This window comes from Lingula anatina, chromosome 9 (genome assembly GCF_051362555.1).
Source record: "Lingula anatina isolate TDL-2025a chromosome 9, LinAna3.0, whole genome shotgun sequence".
Lineage (NCBI taxonomy): Eukaryota > Metazoa > Brachiopoda > Lingulata > Lingulida > Lingulidae > Lingula > Lingula anatina.
The window spans coordinates 12,473,358-12,491,556 of record NC_141775.1 but is presented as its reverse complement, the minus strand read 5'-3'; the positions used below and the strand labels follow the sequence as shown (position 1 = coordinate 12,491,556).

Genomic DNA, 18,199 nt, shown 5'->3' with positions numbered 1-18,199 from the left:
TTTCAAGCCAAAAGAAAAAACAGTTTTCCACTTATCGTGTTATCAGTAAAAGTGCACGGCGACGGCGACGACGGCGACGGCGACGACGAACGCAGATGATGGCTATATGTACAGACACATCTGTGTCTGTACATAAAAAGCATAACTTTAAATTTGTAAAAATAGTCCAATCAAGCTGATTTTCGAACTTGACCTGCGTATTATGAATATTCATCAGTTCTGTAAGTTTCAAGCCAAAAGGTAAAATGGTTTTCCACTTATCGTGTTATCGGTGCTGCATATATGCTGAAAAAAGTGAAAAAAAAAACGCATAAATTCCCTAAAAATGACCCAATCATGCTGATTTTTGAACTTGACCTGCGTATTATGAATATTCATCAGTTCTGTAAGTTTCAAGCCAAAAGGTACAATGGTTTTCCACTTATCGTGTTATCGGTAAAAGTGCACAGCGACGGCAAAGACGGCGACGACAGACACAGATGACGGCTATATGTACAGACACATCTGTGTCTGTACAAAAAAATGACCCAATCATGCTGATTTTCAAACTTGACCTGCGTATTATGAATATTCATCAGTTCGGTAAGTTTCAAGCCAAAAGGTAAAATGGTTTTCCATTTATGGTGTTATCGGTGCTGTATATATGCTGAAAAAAGAGAAAAATAGCCTAAATTTACTAAAAATGACCCAATCACGCTGATTTTCAAACTTGACCTGCGTATTATATTCATCAGTTCTGTCACGCTGATTTTTAAACTTGACCTGCGTATTATATTCATCAGTTCTGTAAGTTTCAAGCCAAAAGTTAAAACGGTTTTCCACTTATCGTGTTATCGGTGCTGCATATATGCTGAAAAAAGTGAAAAAAACAGCATAAATTTCCTATTAGTAACCCGATCATGCTGATTTTCGAACTTGACCTGCGTATTATGAATATTCATCAGTTCTGTAAGTTTCAAGCCAAAAGAAAAAACAGTTTTCCACTTATCGTGTTATCGGTAAAAGTGCACGGCGACGGCGACGACAGACGCAGATAACGGCTATATGTACAGACACATCTGTGTCTGTACATAAAAAGAGAAAATATAACACACACACACACACACACAAAGACACTTTTGAAATACTAATCACTGTATTTTTTACACACATACTCAAACCCAAAAAATCACTCCATTCTGTAAGTTTGAGAATATTATCAAGCCATTTTACTTGGTGAAAAGTGCACTGCAATTACTTCTCAGAAGAACATAACCATATTATTAAGGTCCCCCAAAATCAAGTTGAATGAATTCAGTTGTATTCAATTGTTACCATGTCTTTACCAAATGTGAGCCCTAAATGGTAACCTTTGTTCCAGTAACGCAGCTTTTCAGGTCATTTAATTTTAATTTTTATACTGTGTTCCGATATATTTTTTTAGTGATTCAGTCACGATAAATTATATATATATATATATATGACGTAAGGATGTTTTTATAAATATTTAAACTGTAACTCAAGGGGCTTTATGTCATGGCTAATACTACATAATGTATGTTCCCCCAAAAAATTGTCAGAAAGTTTCACTTTGTCCATGTACTTAGTCCAATAGAAAAGAGTGTTTTCTGTTGCTGACCAAAAAATATATTGTGGGGGGTTAAGGTCGCTATCAAAGAGGGAAGTTCAAAAGGAAAGTGGCTCTCCACTTTGTGGCAAATTTCATGCGATATGTAGATCCAGAGACCCTGAAATCGGCAGTGATGTTCACGAATGTTGAAAGAAAACAGAGGTGCTAAAAATCTGAGACTCCAAAGTTGGCAAGTATGTTTTTTTGACTATCTTTGTTAAAACTGAAAGCTGGACATAAGCATAATGGAGACTCAGTGAGAAGTGAACAGTACTCAGATCTACTCAGTTAGGGCCCCTTTACACTGGACGGTGTCCTTTCTGCGTCCCTTCTGCGTTCAAAAATGTGGTCAAGACACTCAACGGTCGCCTAAGCAATTAAATTGTGTCTCAGTGTAAAGGCGTCTGCGTCCCTTGTGCGTCCTTTGAAAGAACGAATCTTGAGTTTACCTGTAAAACTGTGCTCCCACTGCACGTCCCCTGTGCAACCCAATGCGTCCACTGCGATGTTTGAGCGACCATTGAGCATTCTTGCTGCATTCTCTGTACCTTCATTGGTGATCAGTGGCATCTATTCTACGATCATTCTGCATCCTGCTTGACCAATGAGCGTTAATGTTTGGGCGTCCTTCTCTATATTCTAACTCATATATTTTCATCGGTTCTAACCAGGTCATCCAATAAAGAACATTTCCAGTACACAAAACAAATAAATGGGAATTAACGCTTTAAACTATAGTTATGCAAGGTCTGCATGGACTAATAATCAGCCAAATGCTCAATGTTATCCTTATAAGAAGGATGGACAGGCGCCGAAAACGAGAAAGTGTGACTGACACAGCATAGAATATTTGAATCCGTTTTCAAATGACGCATTCTGCAGAGTTTTGACAATTAATGCATCTTGTAAAAAAGGCAAAATATTCGTTTTATAATAACCTAAAAAATGGATCGTTTCATGAATTTTAGGGGAAAAAACAATTGGAGGCCGATATGAGACCACTGTTACCCTTAGAATTCCTTTTTGGTAAAAAATACCTCAGCAAGGCCCCGTTTCAGAGTGAAAAATAATAATGTTCTACGTGCCGATCAATGGATGATCTTTGAGTTTTCATTCTGCAACCAAAGCGATGCTTGTGCCTTCTTTCTATGACCGCGGCGATGCTTGTGCGTCCTCTCTGCGACCGCGGCGATGCTTGTGCGTCTTCTCTGCGACCACGGCGATGCTTGTGCGTCCTTTCTGCGTCCATTGCGCGACCATCCTCCATAGCGTTCTTTCTGCGATTGTTTTGAACATGCTCAAAACTTTGTGGCGTCCAAGGCGTCCTCGGCGATGCTTGAACGTTCTTTGTGCCACCTTGGCGATCACTGTGCGTTCTTGAGCGTCCAACGGCGTCCTGGCCAGTTTCATGGTCGCACAAAGGACGCAGAAAGGACACCGTCCAGTGTAAAGGGGGTTTTACCATCCAGCCTTTGACTATAAACACCTGGTTAGAACAGACCTCCACATAACAAGAGAGTAGTAATTAACCAATCAAAGTTATAAGGGACCATTGCATTGTGTGAGAAGACTATGGCATCTAAGCATAGTAAAGCAGAAAATAGAACAATGTCCAGGTTCCTCACATGTGACAGTGAGAAAGCAAGCAATAAATCACACACAACAGGTGGGAAACCAAAAAGACCACATTCCGAGGTGGCCAACTCAAGCTCTGATGAAATACAATTAGTAATGAATGAACTATCTGAAATAAAAAGTGAAATTCAGGAAACCATTAAAAAAGATGATATGGAAAAAACAGTCTATAGTGTAATAAACAAGCTTCTTCAGAACTTCCAAGCAGAAATAAAACACATGTTGTCTGATTTAGAAGCAAAGTTTCAACAAAAAAGTTGAGGAACTGAAAGTAGAGACTGAAAACCGCTCTGCAAATTTACAAGAGCAGGTTGATAGCCTCATGATGGAAAACAATAATTTGAAAGAGGTTCTAAGAGGTAAAGATAGAGAGATGAAAGATCTAAATGAAAGACTAAAAAAAATTAATACTGTACGATAGAAGCCGTTTGCCTTAGTAATCATAATGAACAATACTCCAGAAAAACAAACATACGGGTGATCAATTTGCCAGAACAGAAGGACGAAAATCTCCGTGTGGTGTTTACCAACGTGCTAAAAAAAGGAGTTGAAGCTTGAAATCCCTACCACGGACATCACAGCAATCCACCGTATACCAGGCAAACAGGGGCAGGTGAAACCAGTGATCGTAAAACTAAAAAACACTGAGGTTAAAAAAACAATCATGCGGAAAAAGAAAGAACTGCAGTCTGGTGTGCGCATGTTTGATGATATAACCTTGAAAAACTTGACTCTCCTAAACAAGCTCAAACAGTATGAGGAGGTAGAAAGTGCCTGGTTTTTTAATTGTAACATTTTCTGTCAACTGAAAAATGGAAATGGTCGCAGGATGAAAATTGACATTTGTGATAACTTGGACGAAAAACTTAAACTAAGGAAAACTTAAAGGCTCAATTTGAAAAATGTGAACAATAACTCATAAGCAAAATGCCTAGCCCAATTAGCATGAATGTGACTGCATATAGACATATGTTTAGGATTATTATCATCATCTGTCTAACTTACTTCTATTATAATCTTTTTAAGGTATATATTCAGTCTTCTTCTCTAAGATTCCTTGACTCAGGAGAAAGTGTTCAGTGGTATGTATAGTTTAACTCTTCATTCACACTACTGAGACGAGGTGAGTCAAGCTGTGTTATAAATTTTACAAAAAAGATTTCTCTAAGGTTACAAACGGCTTAAATGGCATTGATTTTTACTGAAGAAAAAAGTATTTCATTTGAATTGTTCACTGTCATGTAGGATCTGTATAAATTTATATATTCTATAATGAATTATGTGAACATACTGCATATTTGAACATCTGTCGGTTAAATAATTTCACTTATGTGGTTTACATATTCGTGGTGTGCGTGGGCTCTTGTATGTGTAGGAGTGCATGTTTTAAGTGAGTTGTATGAATGGTATGTCAATTCTGGTAGAATGAGTACAAGTGATCTACCGTATGCGTGGGTGGATGGAAGCGAATTTGATAATGCATTATATAGTATAACTGATATACATGTATATGTAGTTAAGTATAGTTTGCAACAACGAAAAACTTAGATTTGATCCCTCAGTATGAATTGCTATACTTATACTTAGAATATGACTTTGTGATGTAAATTTATTTACATCACAAAGTCGAGATATACACAGATCAAATCAAATATTAAAATATGCTCAGTAAATTGTAGGGGCCTTGAGGACCGAAATAAGAGGTTAGATGTGTTCAATTTCTTGCGAAAGAAATCCTTTTCCATCTACTGTCTGCAAGATACTCATAGAACATTATCTATGGAAAAATATATAAGAGCTGAATGGGGTTTTAAAAGCTTTTTCAGCCATGGAACCTCTAACTCAAGAGGAGTTGCAATACTGGTAAACAATAATTTTGAATATAAAATTAAGGAGGTTGAGAAAGACACTGGCGGAAACTTTATTGCTCTTAGTATGACAGTAGATAAAAAAGACATTTCACTCATAAATCTGTATGGTCCCAATAATGATTCACCTGAATTTTTCTTTAAATTACATGAGATAATAATGAACTTTGGAAATCAGGATCATATTATCCATGGGGACTTTAACTAAGTATTCGACCAAGAGAAGGACACGTATAACTATAAACATAAAAAATAACCCCAAGGCCTCTGATCAGCTTTATACCTTAATGGACTTGCATAACTGGCATGATATATGGAGGGAAATGCATGAGGAAGTTAGACAGTATACATGGCGGCAGCCTACGCCTTTCAAACAGGCAAGGTTAGATTATTTTAATGTTTCCACAACATTACAAACTTTATTGAAGATAGTCAGATTATTCCAGGTTATAAGAGAGACCACTCCATCATTACTCTGGACTTACAGTTAAAAAGGAAAATTAAACACTGAAAAGGTTTTTGGAAATTCAATAACTCCCACTTATATGAAAGTGAATATGCCGATATAGTAAAGCAGACAATTAATGAAACTATCTTAGAGTATGCAGCAGCGCCCTATAATAGAGATAATATACTGAATATTGACAAGCTTTCTCTACAGTTAACTATAAGTGATGGGCTATTTCTTGAAACTCTCTTAATGAAAATCAGGGGGAAAACGATTGCTTTTGGGGCTAGGATAAAAAAAAAAAAAAAAGAGAGTCTGAGGAGAAACATGTGGAAACTACCATAAATGACCTAGAGAATGATCTTAAAAATGAGGCTGAATTAGACAAAAAAGTAGAAATTCATGAAATGATAAATAAGGAAAAGGTGAAACTGGAAAATATGAGAAAAATAAAAGTAAAGGGTATAATGATAAGATCAAAAGAAAGATGGATCAAAAACGGAGAAAACCATCAAAATACTTTCTGGCACTGGAAAATTACAATTTTACAAATAAGTCAATAACTAAACTGGTAACAGATAACGGTAATATTCTTACTGAACAAAATGAGATTCTCAAAGAAACCGCACATTTTTACGAAAATTTATTTAAGAAACAAAATCATGAATCAGTGGACATAAAAACTCGATTGGAAAATATTGAAACTCCAAAATTAACCGAAGCCAAAGCATCCTTGCTCGAAGGAAAGATAAACTACGCTGAACTCTATACAGTATTAAGACAAATGAAAAATGAAAAGAGCCCAGGTACCGATGGGTTTACATACAAATTTTTCAAATTCTTTTGGAAAGAACTGTATAGTTTTTTGATAAGATGTATAAACGAGGCATATGAAAAAGACAAACTTCCTATAACTCTTACCCAGGGCAAAATCGCCCTTCTACCAAAACATAATAAGCCTACCAATTCATTAAAAAACCTAAGACCGATATCACTACTTAATGTTGTGTATAAACTCGCCTCGGCATGTATAACGAACCGAATAAAGAAAGTACTACCAATATTAATAAATGAAGACCAAAATGGGTTTATGGCGGGCAGATACATAGGTGAGAATACACGGACCATTTTCGATTTAATTGAATACTGTGATGCACATGAAATACCAGGTCTGTTGATGCAAATCAATTTTGCTAAGGCTTGCAATTCGCTCGATTGGGGTTTTATCGAAAAAAAAACTTTGAATTTTTTGGCTTTGGAGAATTTATCATAAAATGGATAAAGCTCTTCTTGAAAGACTCCTCTTCGTGTGTCTTGGTTAATGGTTTTGCCTCTTCTTTCTTCAATCTTTCTCGGGGTTGCCGTCAGGGGGACCCCATCTCCCCTTACCTTTTCATTTTTTGTGCTGAGATATTAAGTATCATGTTAAAAAATGAAATAAACATAAAAGGCATTACAATAAATAATCAAACTTTTCTCATCTCCCAGTATGCTGATGATACGACTATTGTGTTGGATGGGACTGAAAAAGTTTAAGAAATACCCTAAAGGTTCTAAATGAATTCTCACAATTCTCTGGACTACAAATGAACAATCAAAAAACTAAATTAAACTGGTTAATTCGGAAGCAAGAAAGACTCACAAGAGAGCATGTGTAAAGAGTTGAATCTTGATTGGAATGAACGTTTTTTTCAGAATCCTTGGAATAGATTTCTCGGTAAATTTACATGAAATGATTAAAAAAAATTATAGAGAGAAACTCGAAGATATGGAAAGAATTATGAAACAATGGACTCACTGATCGGTAACAGTTTTGGGGAGAAATGTAATTCTTAAATCACTGATCCTTCCAAAAATGACTCATTTATTTTCCACATTGCCAATACCAAATAAATATGTAGACAAAATACAAAAAAAATGTGCTTTAATTTTTTATGGAATGGAAAAACTGAAAGAGTAAAACGAGATATAATGACACAATCATACTCAAATGGAGGTATAAAAGTCCCCAATATTAGAAACTATATTGATTCCCTAAAAATTTCATGGCTCAGGAGAATCATGCACAAAAATTCAAAGTGGTCTTTCTTTTTCCTTAGTCTGATCCTGGAAAGTAAGGGTGTACACTGGTCTGAAATGGGAATATATGAAATGCAAAAAATTAAGAACGGGTCAAAAAACGCTTTTTGGAATCAGGTCATTGATGCATGGTGCAGACTGTTAAACAATAAAAAGATTGATACAAAAGAAAAATTTTTAAAAGAATGTTTATGGCTAAATGATAAAATACTGATAAAAAACAATCCTATTCTTATAAGAACATGTAATAAAATAGGTATAAGAAACATAAATGACTTGATCGATACAGAGAGAAATTACCTCACATACGAACAATTCAAGGAAAGTCACGGGAATATAATAAACTATGTTACGTTCACAAGTATAATATGCGCAGTAAAAAAATTTCAAAAACAAATGAACATAGATAATTTACACGAAAAAAATTGAGCTCCCTATAATTTCAACCCACTTAAATGGTTACTAAAATTTACAAAAGGAGGGAAACCTTTTTACAATATTTTGAACTCAAACGAAATGAAAAAGACTAATGCAATGTCAAAATGGGAACTCTTTTCTAAAGAAACTCTCACAGCTGAAGAGTGGGAAATCTTGAATAACATTCCTTTCCAATGTACTTTAGATACTAAACTGCGCTGGTTTCAATTTAGAGTATCAAAAAGAATTTTAGCTACAAATAATTTTTTATGAAAAATTGGGATAAAAGACACAGAGACCTGCTCCTTCTGTAACGAACACCCTGAAACTCTTCAACACTTATTTATTGAGTGCAAAGTATTTGCTCCCCTTTGGGCACAAATACAAGACTGGATCCACTTAAAGACTGGACAAGTATTACAACTAACAGCATCTGATATAATTCTAGGAATTCCAAATTTGAAGTGCAGTGCGCTCAACAGTTTGCTGATCATAACAAAATTTATTATATATAAATTTAAAATGAAAGACATTACCCCGAACATAGAAAATATTAAAATAGAATGGAGACAGGCCTACATCGCAGAGAGAAACATAAGTCTGAGAAACATGACAATAGAGAAATTTAATGAAAAATGGAAGTTGCAGCCTCTCTTCCTGGACTGATATCTTCTATCGTATGTTCCTCTGCCGATATTTGATAGTAAAACGCATATTAGTTTTTATCTGAATTAGATCATATTATTTATTAAGTATTATCAAGTATTTTACTTAGATTATCAATATATCGTTGTTGAAAAATATTTTAAATGATACAGTATCTATATATATTGCAAATGACTGTCTCTTTGTGAGTAAGTGAGAGAGCGAGTGAGAGTGATTTTTATTTAGTTATTTATCAATTTTGTATTTTTTGTTGATGTCTGTACTCTTTTGAGATATGCAATAATATATATATATATATATATATATATATATATATATATATATATATATATTGCGATGCTATGATAGTTTAACATTTCTGAATATTATATTTGGATGATGAGTTGAAAACTAGTTTATTTTCAAATGCTTATTTTACTATCAGTAGGGTGTATTTTCCTTGATTATTTAAAGGGATAATAACTCTTCGTATGAGATCTATATTTCACAATAAAAACATTGTGAATAACTCATAGAAATATAATATATTCTGTTCTACCACAAAAACGGCAGTTATAGCTATAATTCTGATATCTGAGCTTGTCTTTAGACCACGTGACCTCCATTGATGGCTATACTCTGTTAAAATCTCTTAAGAGATTTTAACAAAAAACCAAACTTTTAAGAAAAAAACCAGGGACTAACCTTGAATGTAAAAATGGATTCATTAACCATTGGTAAGTATGGGAAAATTGTTGTTTACTCCAAGAAAATTCATTTTTTGGCCGAAACGAAGAGTTATTATCCCTTTAATATTCAGTGACAATTAAGTAAACTACCGATAAAGTCACAGAAAAATAATTATACAGAAGATTATCATAATTTTTATAACATTATAGTCGTAGGAGATAAATCAAAGAACAAACCCACAGATGATTGAAATTTCAAAGTGAGCACAATGTCTCAAAGCTGGATGTTTTGAATTTCTGACAGTATGTTCATTTTTGGGGCTAGATGCTGAATTATTTTTTATTATTCATGGTTCCAGGATGGTGAAACTTTTTTTTATTCATTAGCAAATAAATATATAATCTTACATTTTTTGACTTATGAATCGCACACAAATACACACACACACACACTGACACACATTTACATACTTGGACTCTCTTTCTCTCTCAGCAAAAAAAAAAAAAAAAGGGTTGTACAGTTACAGTTTTGCATAAATGGGTAGAGATTGACAATTCATGTTGTTAACCTTACAATTGAATTCTAAGAGGTAGGCCTATATCATCAGCTTGTTGCTTGTAATATGCGATCAATGTTTTTACCATTTTATTTTAACATGTTGTTGTTTTTGTTCGGTATACATATATAAAGAATATAAACAAATTTTTCTGTAATAAGGCCACACTTTTTTATTTTTATGGATCACATCCTCTGGGTACCCCAAAATCGGTGCGAGAGGGCGAAAAAAAAAAAACAGTCCAAAAAAAATACTGTTTAAGTAAATGAATACTGTCAGTACACAGCTGGAAACACAATTTTTACCACAGAAACACATATCAAACTAACAATATGTCTTTATCCATACTCTCAAAATATTAAAGCATTGTGAATACTTCGTAGAAATGTTAAAAAAGTCATGAATAGATATACTTCTTATTACAAAATCTATTAAGGTTATTTCATGCATTTTGTTGGTATAACAATCAATAAAACAAATATCAAACAGTGTGTCTTTTTTTTGTATTCTCAGAATATTAAAGCATTTCGAACACTTCACAGAAATGTTTAAAAAATGCTGCAAAGATATGCTTAATACTACCAAATCTATTAAAGGTCATTTCGGACGATGCCATTTTTACTTCGACTCACACGGCCAAACTGTCAGGTGGCCTGTCTGACCTTCAGCCCACCAAATACCTCGACACCCTTGTCGACCCTTTTTTCGCTTCAGAAAACCTGGTAGCCTATGTGCTGCTTTGTACAGAATGTCACTGAAATTTTTCGGGCGATAATCGCTGGCGGCCGCCAGCCTTTCGCACAATTGTAAAAAGGTGATATCTCCATGCCCAATATCAATGGCATACCAATCCAAAACGACGGCATCCGTTCTCTTTATGACTTTAATTGTCGTGCAATTTGAAAGTAATCCTAGAGATGAATTTGACGGCAAAGCGGCCACATTTCCACGTGGCTATAATACGCATGCGCAGAAAGCTCATTTCCTGGCAAATTCAATAACAACGTTTGCGACAACCGACTTCGTTGGGGGCTGGGGGGGGGGGGATTTGTTTTTTTTCTTTTTTTTTTGTTTTTTTTTTTTTTTTGGAGAACGGGCGAAAATCGGTGCGCGCGAAGGATGTCATCCATAAAAATAAAAAAGTGTGGCCTTATTTACGTATTGTCTAGTTCCTTCCCATGTTGGGATTTCTGTTTTCGTTCTACATAAACTAATATATTTCTTAATTATTTAGATAAGTAGATAAAAACTTTTATGTCATATGATTGCACAAGCCCGAGTATAAAAATCTCGGGAGATCTCTCAACTACAATGCCTAAATTTTCTTTTACGGAACAAATGACACACGTCCAAACATTCTGTACATGAGGGCAATCCCAGAACGCGTGAAGAATAGTTTCTCTGGCAGCATTACAAAATTCACACTGTTCTGATTCTTTTTTAGAAATTTTCATAAGATAAACATTTGTACTAAATATTCTGTGATTTATTCTAAATTGAAGCGTCTGTAGTTTCATGTCATCTGTTTCTTAGAAGGGGGATCTAAATATTAGTTGCCAATCGTCATTACTTAAGGATTTTTTAATATTTTCGTGCCATTTACTTTTATTTTTGTGTGATGATATAGTGTGGCCTTGGAGGAATTTTCTATAGAAGAATCTGGATGGTTTGGTAGCTTTTTTAATAGAGTCAATTATTTCATGGAACACTTTGTAATTTTCTTCCATTAGTGGAGATGGTATGCCCTTTTGAATACTCAAGTATTCCAGAAAGTTTGCGTTTAGGTTGAATTTTTCGTTGAGTTCCTCTAGAGAGAGGAAATTTCCAACATTATTTATAATATCATTAATTAAAATACCATTTTTACACCAACTTTTATGGAAGATAGTTTTTTCATTTGTTTTAATTTTTGAGTTTTTCCATAGTGGTTGTGATAAGATTTCTTCTGGGGTTATACTGCGGTTTTCCTGAATTTCACTCAAAGAATCAATAATGTTTTGCCAAAAGGGGTTATTTGTTGCTTGTAGCATTTTTAATCCACCTTTTGTCAAGGTCCATATTTTATGACCCCCGATTTCAGACAGTTCACTGAGAAAGAGCACTTTCCACTTGCTTTTGTTTTTTTTTTTGTCCAAAAGTCTTTTTAGCCATGAAAGTTTTAGTGCCTTAGTAAAAAAAATTATTTGTGGTACCTTAAGCCCTCCATTTTCGTAATCAGACACCATTGTTGCTCGTTTTATTTTGTCTCTTTTCCCATTCCAGATAAAGTTAAATATGATTGTATCTATAGTTTTAAAGATATGGTCTGAGGGGTTTGGCAGGGCAGTTAGTATATGCACCAAGATAGGAAATATTAAAGTTTTAACCACTGTTACCTTTCCTATTATTGAAAGATTTCTCAAGGACCAAACTTCCACGATATTTTTTATTTTTTCAATTTTTTCTATAAAGTTAATTTCCCAATGGTTACTTTTTGTCAATTCGTATTTTATACCAAGCAAATGCACCTTCATGATTCCATTTTATTTCTTTTTCAGTTTTGATTTTTTCGTAACATCCTCTATTGGCCCCAATCCATATTGCTTCTTTTTTTTTCAAGATTGGCTCTCAGGCCCGAACATTCAGAGAATGCAGTGATTAAATAGAGGAGCCTGTTCAAGGAGAACTCATGGTCTCCCAGTATAAGAGTTGTATCTTCTGCATAAGACGTAATAAGAAACTCCGTATTGTTTATATTAATTCCATTTACGTCAGGGTCAGTCTTAACTGCGGCTGAGAAAATTTCTAAACAAAGAATAAAAAAGAATAAAAATCATAGAACAAACCCACAGATGATTGAATTTTCAAAGTGAGCAAAATGTCTCAAAGCTGGATGTTTTGAATTTCTGACAGTATGTTCATTTTTGGGGCTAGACGGTGAATTATTTTTTATTATTCATGGTTCCAGGATGGTGAAACTTTGACATAAATTTCTTCATGCAGGACCCTAAAATAATCAAAAATAGTTTGCAATATGTGCACTAAATATTTTAAGAGCATGCCTGTGACCTTATTTGTACCTCTTTATTGGGTGATAATGTGTTTGTACACAAAAGGTGTTTTTAACCTTAAGCTGTGTCTCTTAAAATAATAAATAAAGCAAGCAAATGGAAAAGATAAATGAATGAAAAAAAAAACTTCTGCTGCATCCCTTTTCTGCAGATTTCTAAAGTTATGTTTATCTTACAATGAAGTGTTATTTCTAGATAAATGAACATACATGTACATGTATTACATTATAATAACAAAATTCTGCCAAAAATGACCAATCATATTTCCCTAGACTACAATTTGACCTTTACCTGCCAGATCATTGTTCAAAGGTTTTCAAAGGTTTAAGCTGAGTGAAATGTAAAATATTAATTCAAAAATATTGGCAAATAAAAATAATTAAAAATTCCACCATATTCTTACAGTCGCAGACAGGGGGTGAACTGCTCCATATTCCACCAGTTAGACATGTCCTTGTCAGGTCTCCAGAGATCAGTGTGTAACCTGTTTGACAGGTGTAATTTATAACATCTCCTTCCAAATTCCCACCCAGTGGTTCTAGAGTATTTGGAGGGGTGCTTGGAAATTCACACCTTGAAGGAACTAAAATCAAATAAACAGAAATAGAACAGATGCCTATATGCAAATAATTAAAAGGCAATCTGCTGCTAAAACAGCCAGTTTTATTGAATTCACCTGATGCTGTAGTAGGAGTTTTAATATCACTCCTCTCTCTTAAACTAAATTCTTTCAATAGCCAGAAATATTTGAATACCAAGGGGTCATCCATTTTAATCACAACTTTAAAAGTCTACAAACCATACATGATCTTCACCACCGGGATTAGTCCGGTGGCTTAAGGAAAAAATCGTGACACGGTGGATAAAAGCACTAAATTTTGCATGTGGGTACCTTTTGACATACTAAATCAAATAAGCTCGAGTCGTAGCGCACGGGAAAAAAAAATTACCGTTTGGCCAAAAAATCCAAAATGGCCGCCAATTTATGGAATTCTACAGAAATGTGTACATACCTATGTTGATTTTTATCAAATAAATTATTTTCTCAGAGTTTTCCACACTCTTATTACCCATTCTATTCATATATGTCAGATAGCAAACAAGTTCCTTTGGACTTTTTGAAAAAATCCAAGATGGCTGTCATGTGCCATAGAAACAGCCATAGGAATACTAGTGCACAACTAATATCAGCTAGAAAGATACGTTATCCACTATCAAATTAAGTCTGTTTCTCAGATTTTTGTTACCCACATATAATGTTTGTGGTGAGTAACTACGAAGTGTTCTTGGGCATTTTGGAAAATCCAAGATGGCTGCCATGTGCCACAGGAATACTACTATACGGGGGATTCAACTAATGGCAACTGGAAAGATTAATTTTCCACTATCAAATTAAGTTTGTTTCTGGGTGTTTTCCACATCCTTTCCACCCACACAATATGTATGTGGTGAGTAACTAACATGTATTCCTGGGCATTTTGAGAAAATCCAAGATGGCCGCCATATGCCATAGGAATACTTCTAGTATTACAGAGGGTTGGAACTAATGCCAGCTAATTCACTATCAAATTCAATTTGCTTTTTTTTAGTGTTTTACACATAATTATTACACTGTGATACATATCTAGCAGGTAATAAATGTGCATATTTGATCATTTTGAGAAAATCCAAGATGGCCGTCAATGGCCATAAGAATACTACTGGAATTACAACTGCACATCCATGGCTTTTCATCTACTACCAGGGTGAAATTGTGTTTGCTTATCAAGTTTTGCCCATCCTTATTAGTCCTATGATATATAACTGATGGGTAAATAGTGTACATCCTTGGATATTCTGAGAAAATCCAAGATAGCAACAATTTGACATAGGAATACAAATGGGTGGGTTTCAATTACTGCTAGAGAGGCACATGGTTTATTATACAATTACATTACCATGGGTTTGTTTAAAAGATAATTTATGTTTTTCATTCCATTTATTATTATTCCTATGATGTATACCTGGTCGGTAGCATGTGTGTATCTTTGAGTATTCTGGAAAAATTCAAGATGTCTGCCTTTTGTCATTAGAATATTCGAACACATAATCAAATAATGCCAGAGATCCCCTGAGAACAATTTAAATGCAGTTAACTTTAGATCATTTTTAAATGTTTTTCATATCCTATCTATCCTTATGAAAGACTCTGTGTGTGTAAAAAGTGTATGTATCCTTGAGTATCATTCAGAGAAAACCCAAGATAGCTGCCAGTTGTGATAGGAATATATCATTCAAATGCAAATAGGTGTCAATTAATGGAACAGTTCAGAGATTGATTCCAACATGAAATAAAGCCGTTTGATGTTCAAACATGTTGACATCCTTATTAACCTTACTCTATATAAATATGATGTGTAGCAAGTGTGCACCTTGCGCTTTTGAGAAAATTCAAGATTGCTGCAATTCACAATAGGAATAGTACATTCAATTATTGCCAGAGAGACATTGGGTTCAATTAATGTAAAATTAATTTTGTTTCTCGGTATTTCCCACATTCTTTTTGGACTTTGAGATATCTATCTGGTGGGTAACAAGTGTATACCCTTAAGCATTTTGACAAAATATGATTACCCTCATTTGCCTTAGAAGTGCGTATAAAATCTAATGCACCAGTTTTCCTATGGGGAAAAGAAGGCCATCTTGGATTTCCCCAAAATGATAAAATATGGACATTAATTACCTAACAGATATGTATCATGGGATAATAATACTAAAAAAATGAAAAAAAAAACAGCATAACAACTGAATTCAGCTTCATTTTATATGTAAGCCTATCTCCCGCTGGTATTAGGGACACCCTCTCATATTTCAGATTTCATATTTCTGCCCTAGCGATTTTGATTAAAATTGTAAGACAAAATCTTCTTACCATATGAGTAAAAAATATGAAAAAAAAATTGGGGGTCCCCACGCTCGTTTTCGAGAGGTGGCGTCCCGAAAAACGCTATGTTTACTACATAGCGTTATATGGGGATTTTGCCAAAATGCCCTTAATTTTGCTGAAAAATGCAAAAATAAAAAATTCTGCCCTAGCGATTTTAATTTTATGTGGATATGTTATAGATCTTGGTAGACCTCAGAAATTTACAAAAAATATGTACCACACCACGCTTGTTTTTGAGCCAGAGCTGCTTGAACATCGACTTTTTATCAAATTTACATAGGAATCAATGGGAATTTCCAAGCAAATTTAAATAAATATGTTTTGTCTCGTGGGTTTTAAACTCATACACTTATTTTGCTTCCATGTAAATTATATTTATACTTCTCTGCATCAGCTAACCAAATTTCATAAAGTTTGCATATCCCATTCATAATAAATAGATAGCCAAACGTTGAAAGTATCAGTCGGATTTCAGTATGCCTCATGGAATGCCGCCATATTGGATTTTTCATAGGCTGTCCAAAAGGATATATATCAATCACATGTGACTTATTTTCTTATTCCTTTTAATTATTATTTCTTTTATTTCTTTATTTTTCTTACTCAGTACTAAAATATGCACTTTATGGTAAGATAGCTGGATAAATTGTTTCCTTTGTATATTAACAATATTATTAATCAATTTCTTACTATGGTAAGTTAGTCATATTTCTTCTTTATACATGGAAGATGGTGACAAAAATACTCATCTACAGACATCTTCGATTATCAGTTTATTTCTGTTTCATATTAAATTTACAACATACAACCAAATACATATCAATAGCATATAAATATGCATATTTATTTTAAAATTACACATTAAAAAAATCATACAATTTTTTAATGACTTTCATGCATTTTGTTACTCGTGTTTTTTTTGTGTTTGGATTGATTTCACTGAGAAGAAAATAAAGACCATCTAGACCTTCTCTTTGAAAAGAAATATACAAATGCTGATATGTTAACCCTGACAGCTTTATTTTTTTTCCTACACATGGAGAAATTATTTTTTTACAAACAAGGTTTTCTACAGAATTTGGTAAAGGTTTCACACAGGATTGAGTCAGTTGACTGGGATAAAATAAAAAAATCAGAAAAAAAGGATTTTCTTCACTTTCATCATTGCAAAAATTAACTAAATTTTGTAACTCAAGACTATCTTCTAATGCATTATGGGCTGAATAATTTCTGTGAAGTAATAAATTTACAAACTAAAGTCAATCAGCTAGATCTCTTGTTTACATGATTGGGTAAATTAGGATAAAGTTGGAATAAAGTACACTTTATCTTCTAAAATATACTGTTTATTTTCCTAGCATCAAAAAAGTATTACATGTATCTGCATAAAAACCCTTGGTCCTCTGTTGTGTGTTTTATGGTTTTGTCCATTTGCACTTTAACAAAACAATTACAAGAATGACGTCGCAGCACGCCAGGCAGGTGCACACCTGTTGCATCTTTCCTGGAGAGCTGAAAATCGCACTGTTTGCAGGTCATATTGTTCAATAACATACTTAAATCAACAACAAAACGCCATGCGTCTTATTATTTTAACTCATTGTGAAAGAAGAGAATTATTTTTCAGCATACAAATCACGGTAACTTGGCCCTGGGTGATCGGAAACCAATGCTAAAGAAGACAATGTCTTGTTGCACACATCGTAACCATGTGACAAATCACCACAATACACTTTGTGGTCAAAATGCAAACCATTGTGATTACTTTCCGTGAGATAAGATCTTGTCACTGCTATACAAGCCTTACTAAAACGCTTTTTTCCATCCCGTCTTCACGTAATTTCTTACATTGCGGCATTTGTAAACAAAGTCCCAAGTGGGTACTTTACGTCGTAAAAGACCAAGCGTTCACAGATACGCAACGCATTGTTGACACATTCGTAGCGCTTCGACCAAAATAACATCAAAGATTTCATACTGATTTCTTAAAAGGGTGAATTACGTATTTTATTGCATGTTATATGTTTATCATTAGCCGCTATCGCAAAAAACTACTGATGCGCGAAATCTGCGCAGATCGCAAAAAAAGCTAATATGAGAGGACGTCCTTAACTGAACCCCACCTTCTATGGCTAATGGCAGCTATTTTGCTTTGTTTTCTTTTCAAAAAGGATAAACATAACATTCTCATCATATATATATTATGTTAATTAAAAAGATGTGGAAAATACTCAGAAACAAACCTAACTTATCAATTAATATTATATCTCCATGGC

The 18,199-nt window shown here is 34.1% G+C and overlaps 1 protein-coding gene across 1 annotated transcript in view; it reads right to left on the bottom strand.

Moving 5' to 3' along the window:
- The window catches only part of LOC147759921 (uncharacterized), a 58,331-nt gene that overhangs the window by 7,207 nt on the left and 32,925 nt on the right, over positions 1 to 18,199 (bottom strand). The window contains exon 5 of the mRNA XM_086995609.1: positions 13,401 to 13,580. Within this exon, the coding sequence (XP_086851735.1) occupies positions 13,401 to 13,580 (180 nt within the window). The remainder of the gene's footprint in view (positions 1 to 13,400; positions 13,581 to 18,199) is intronic.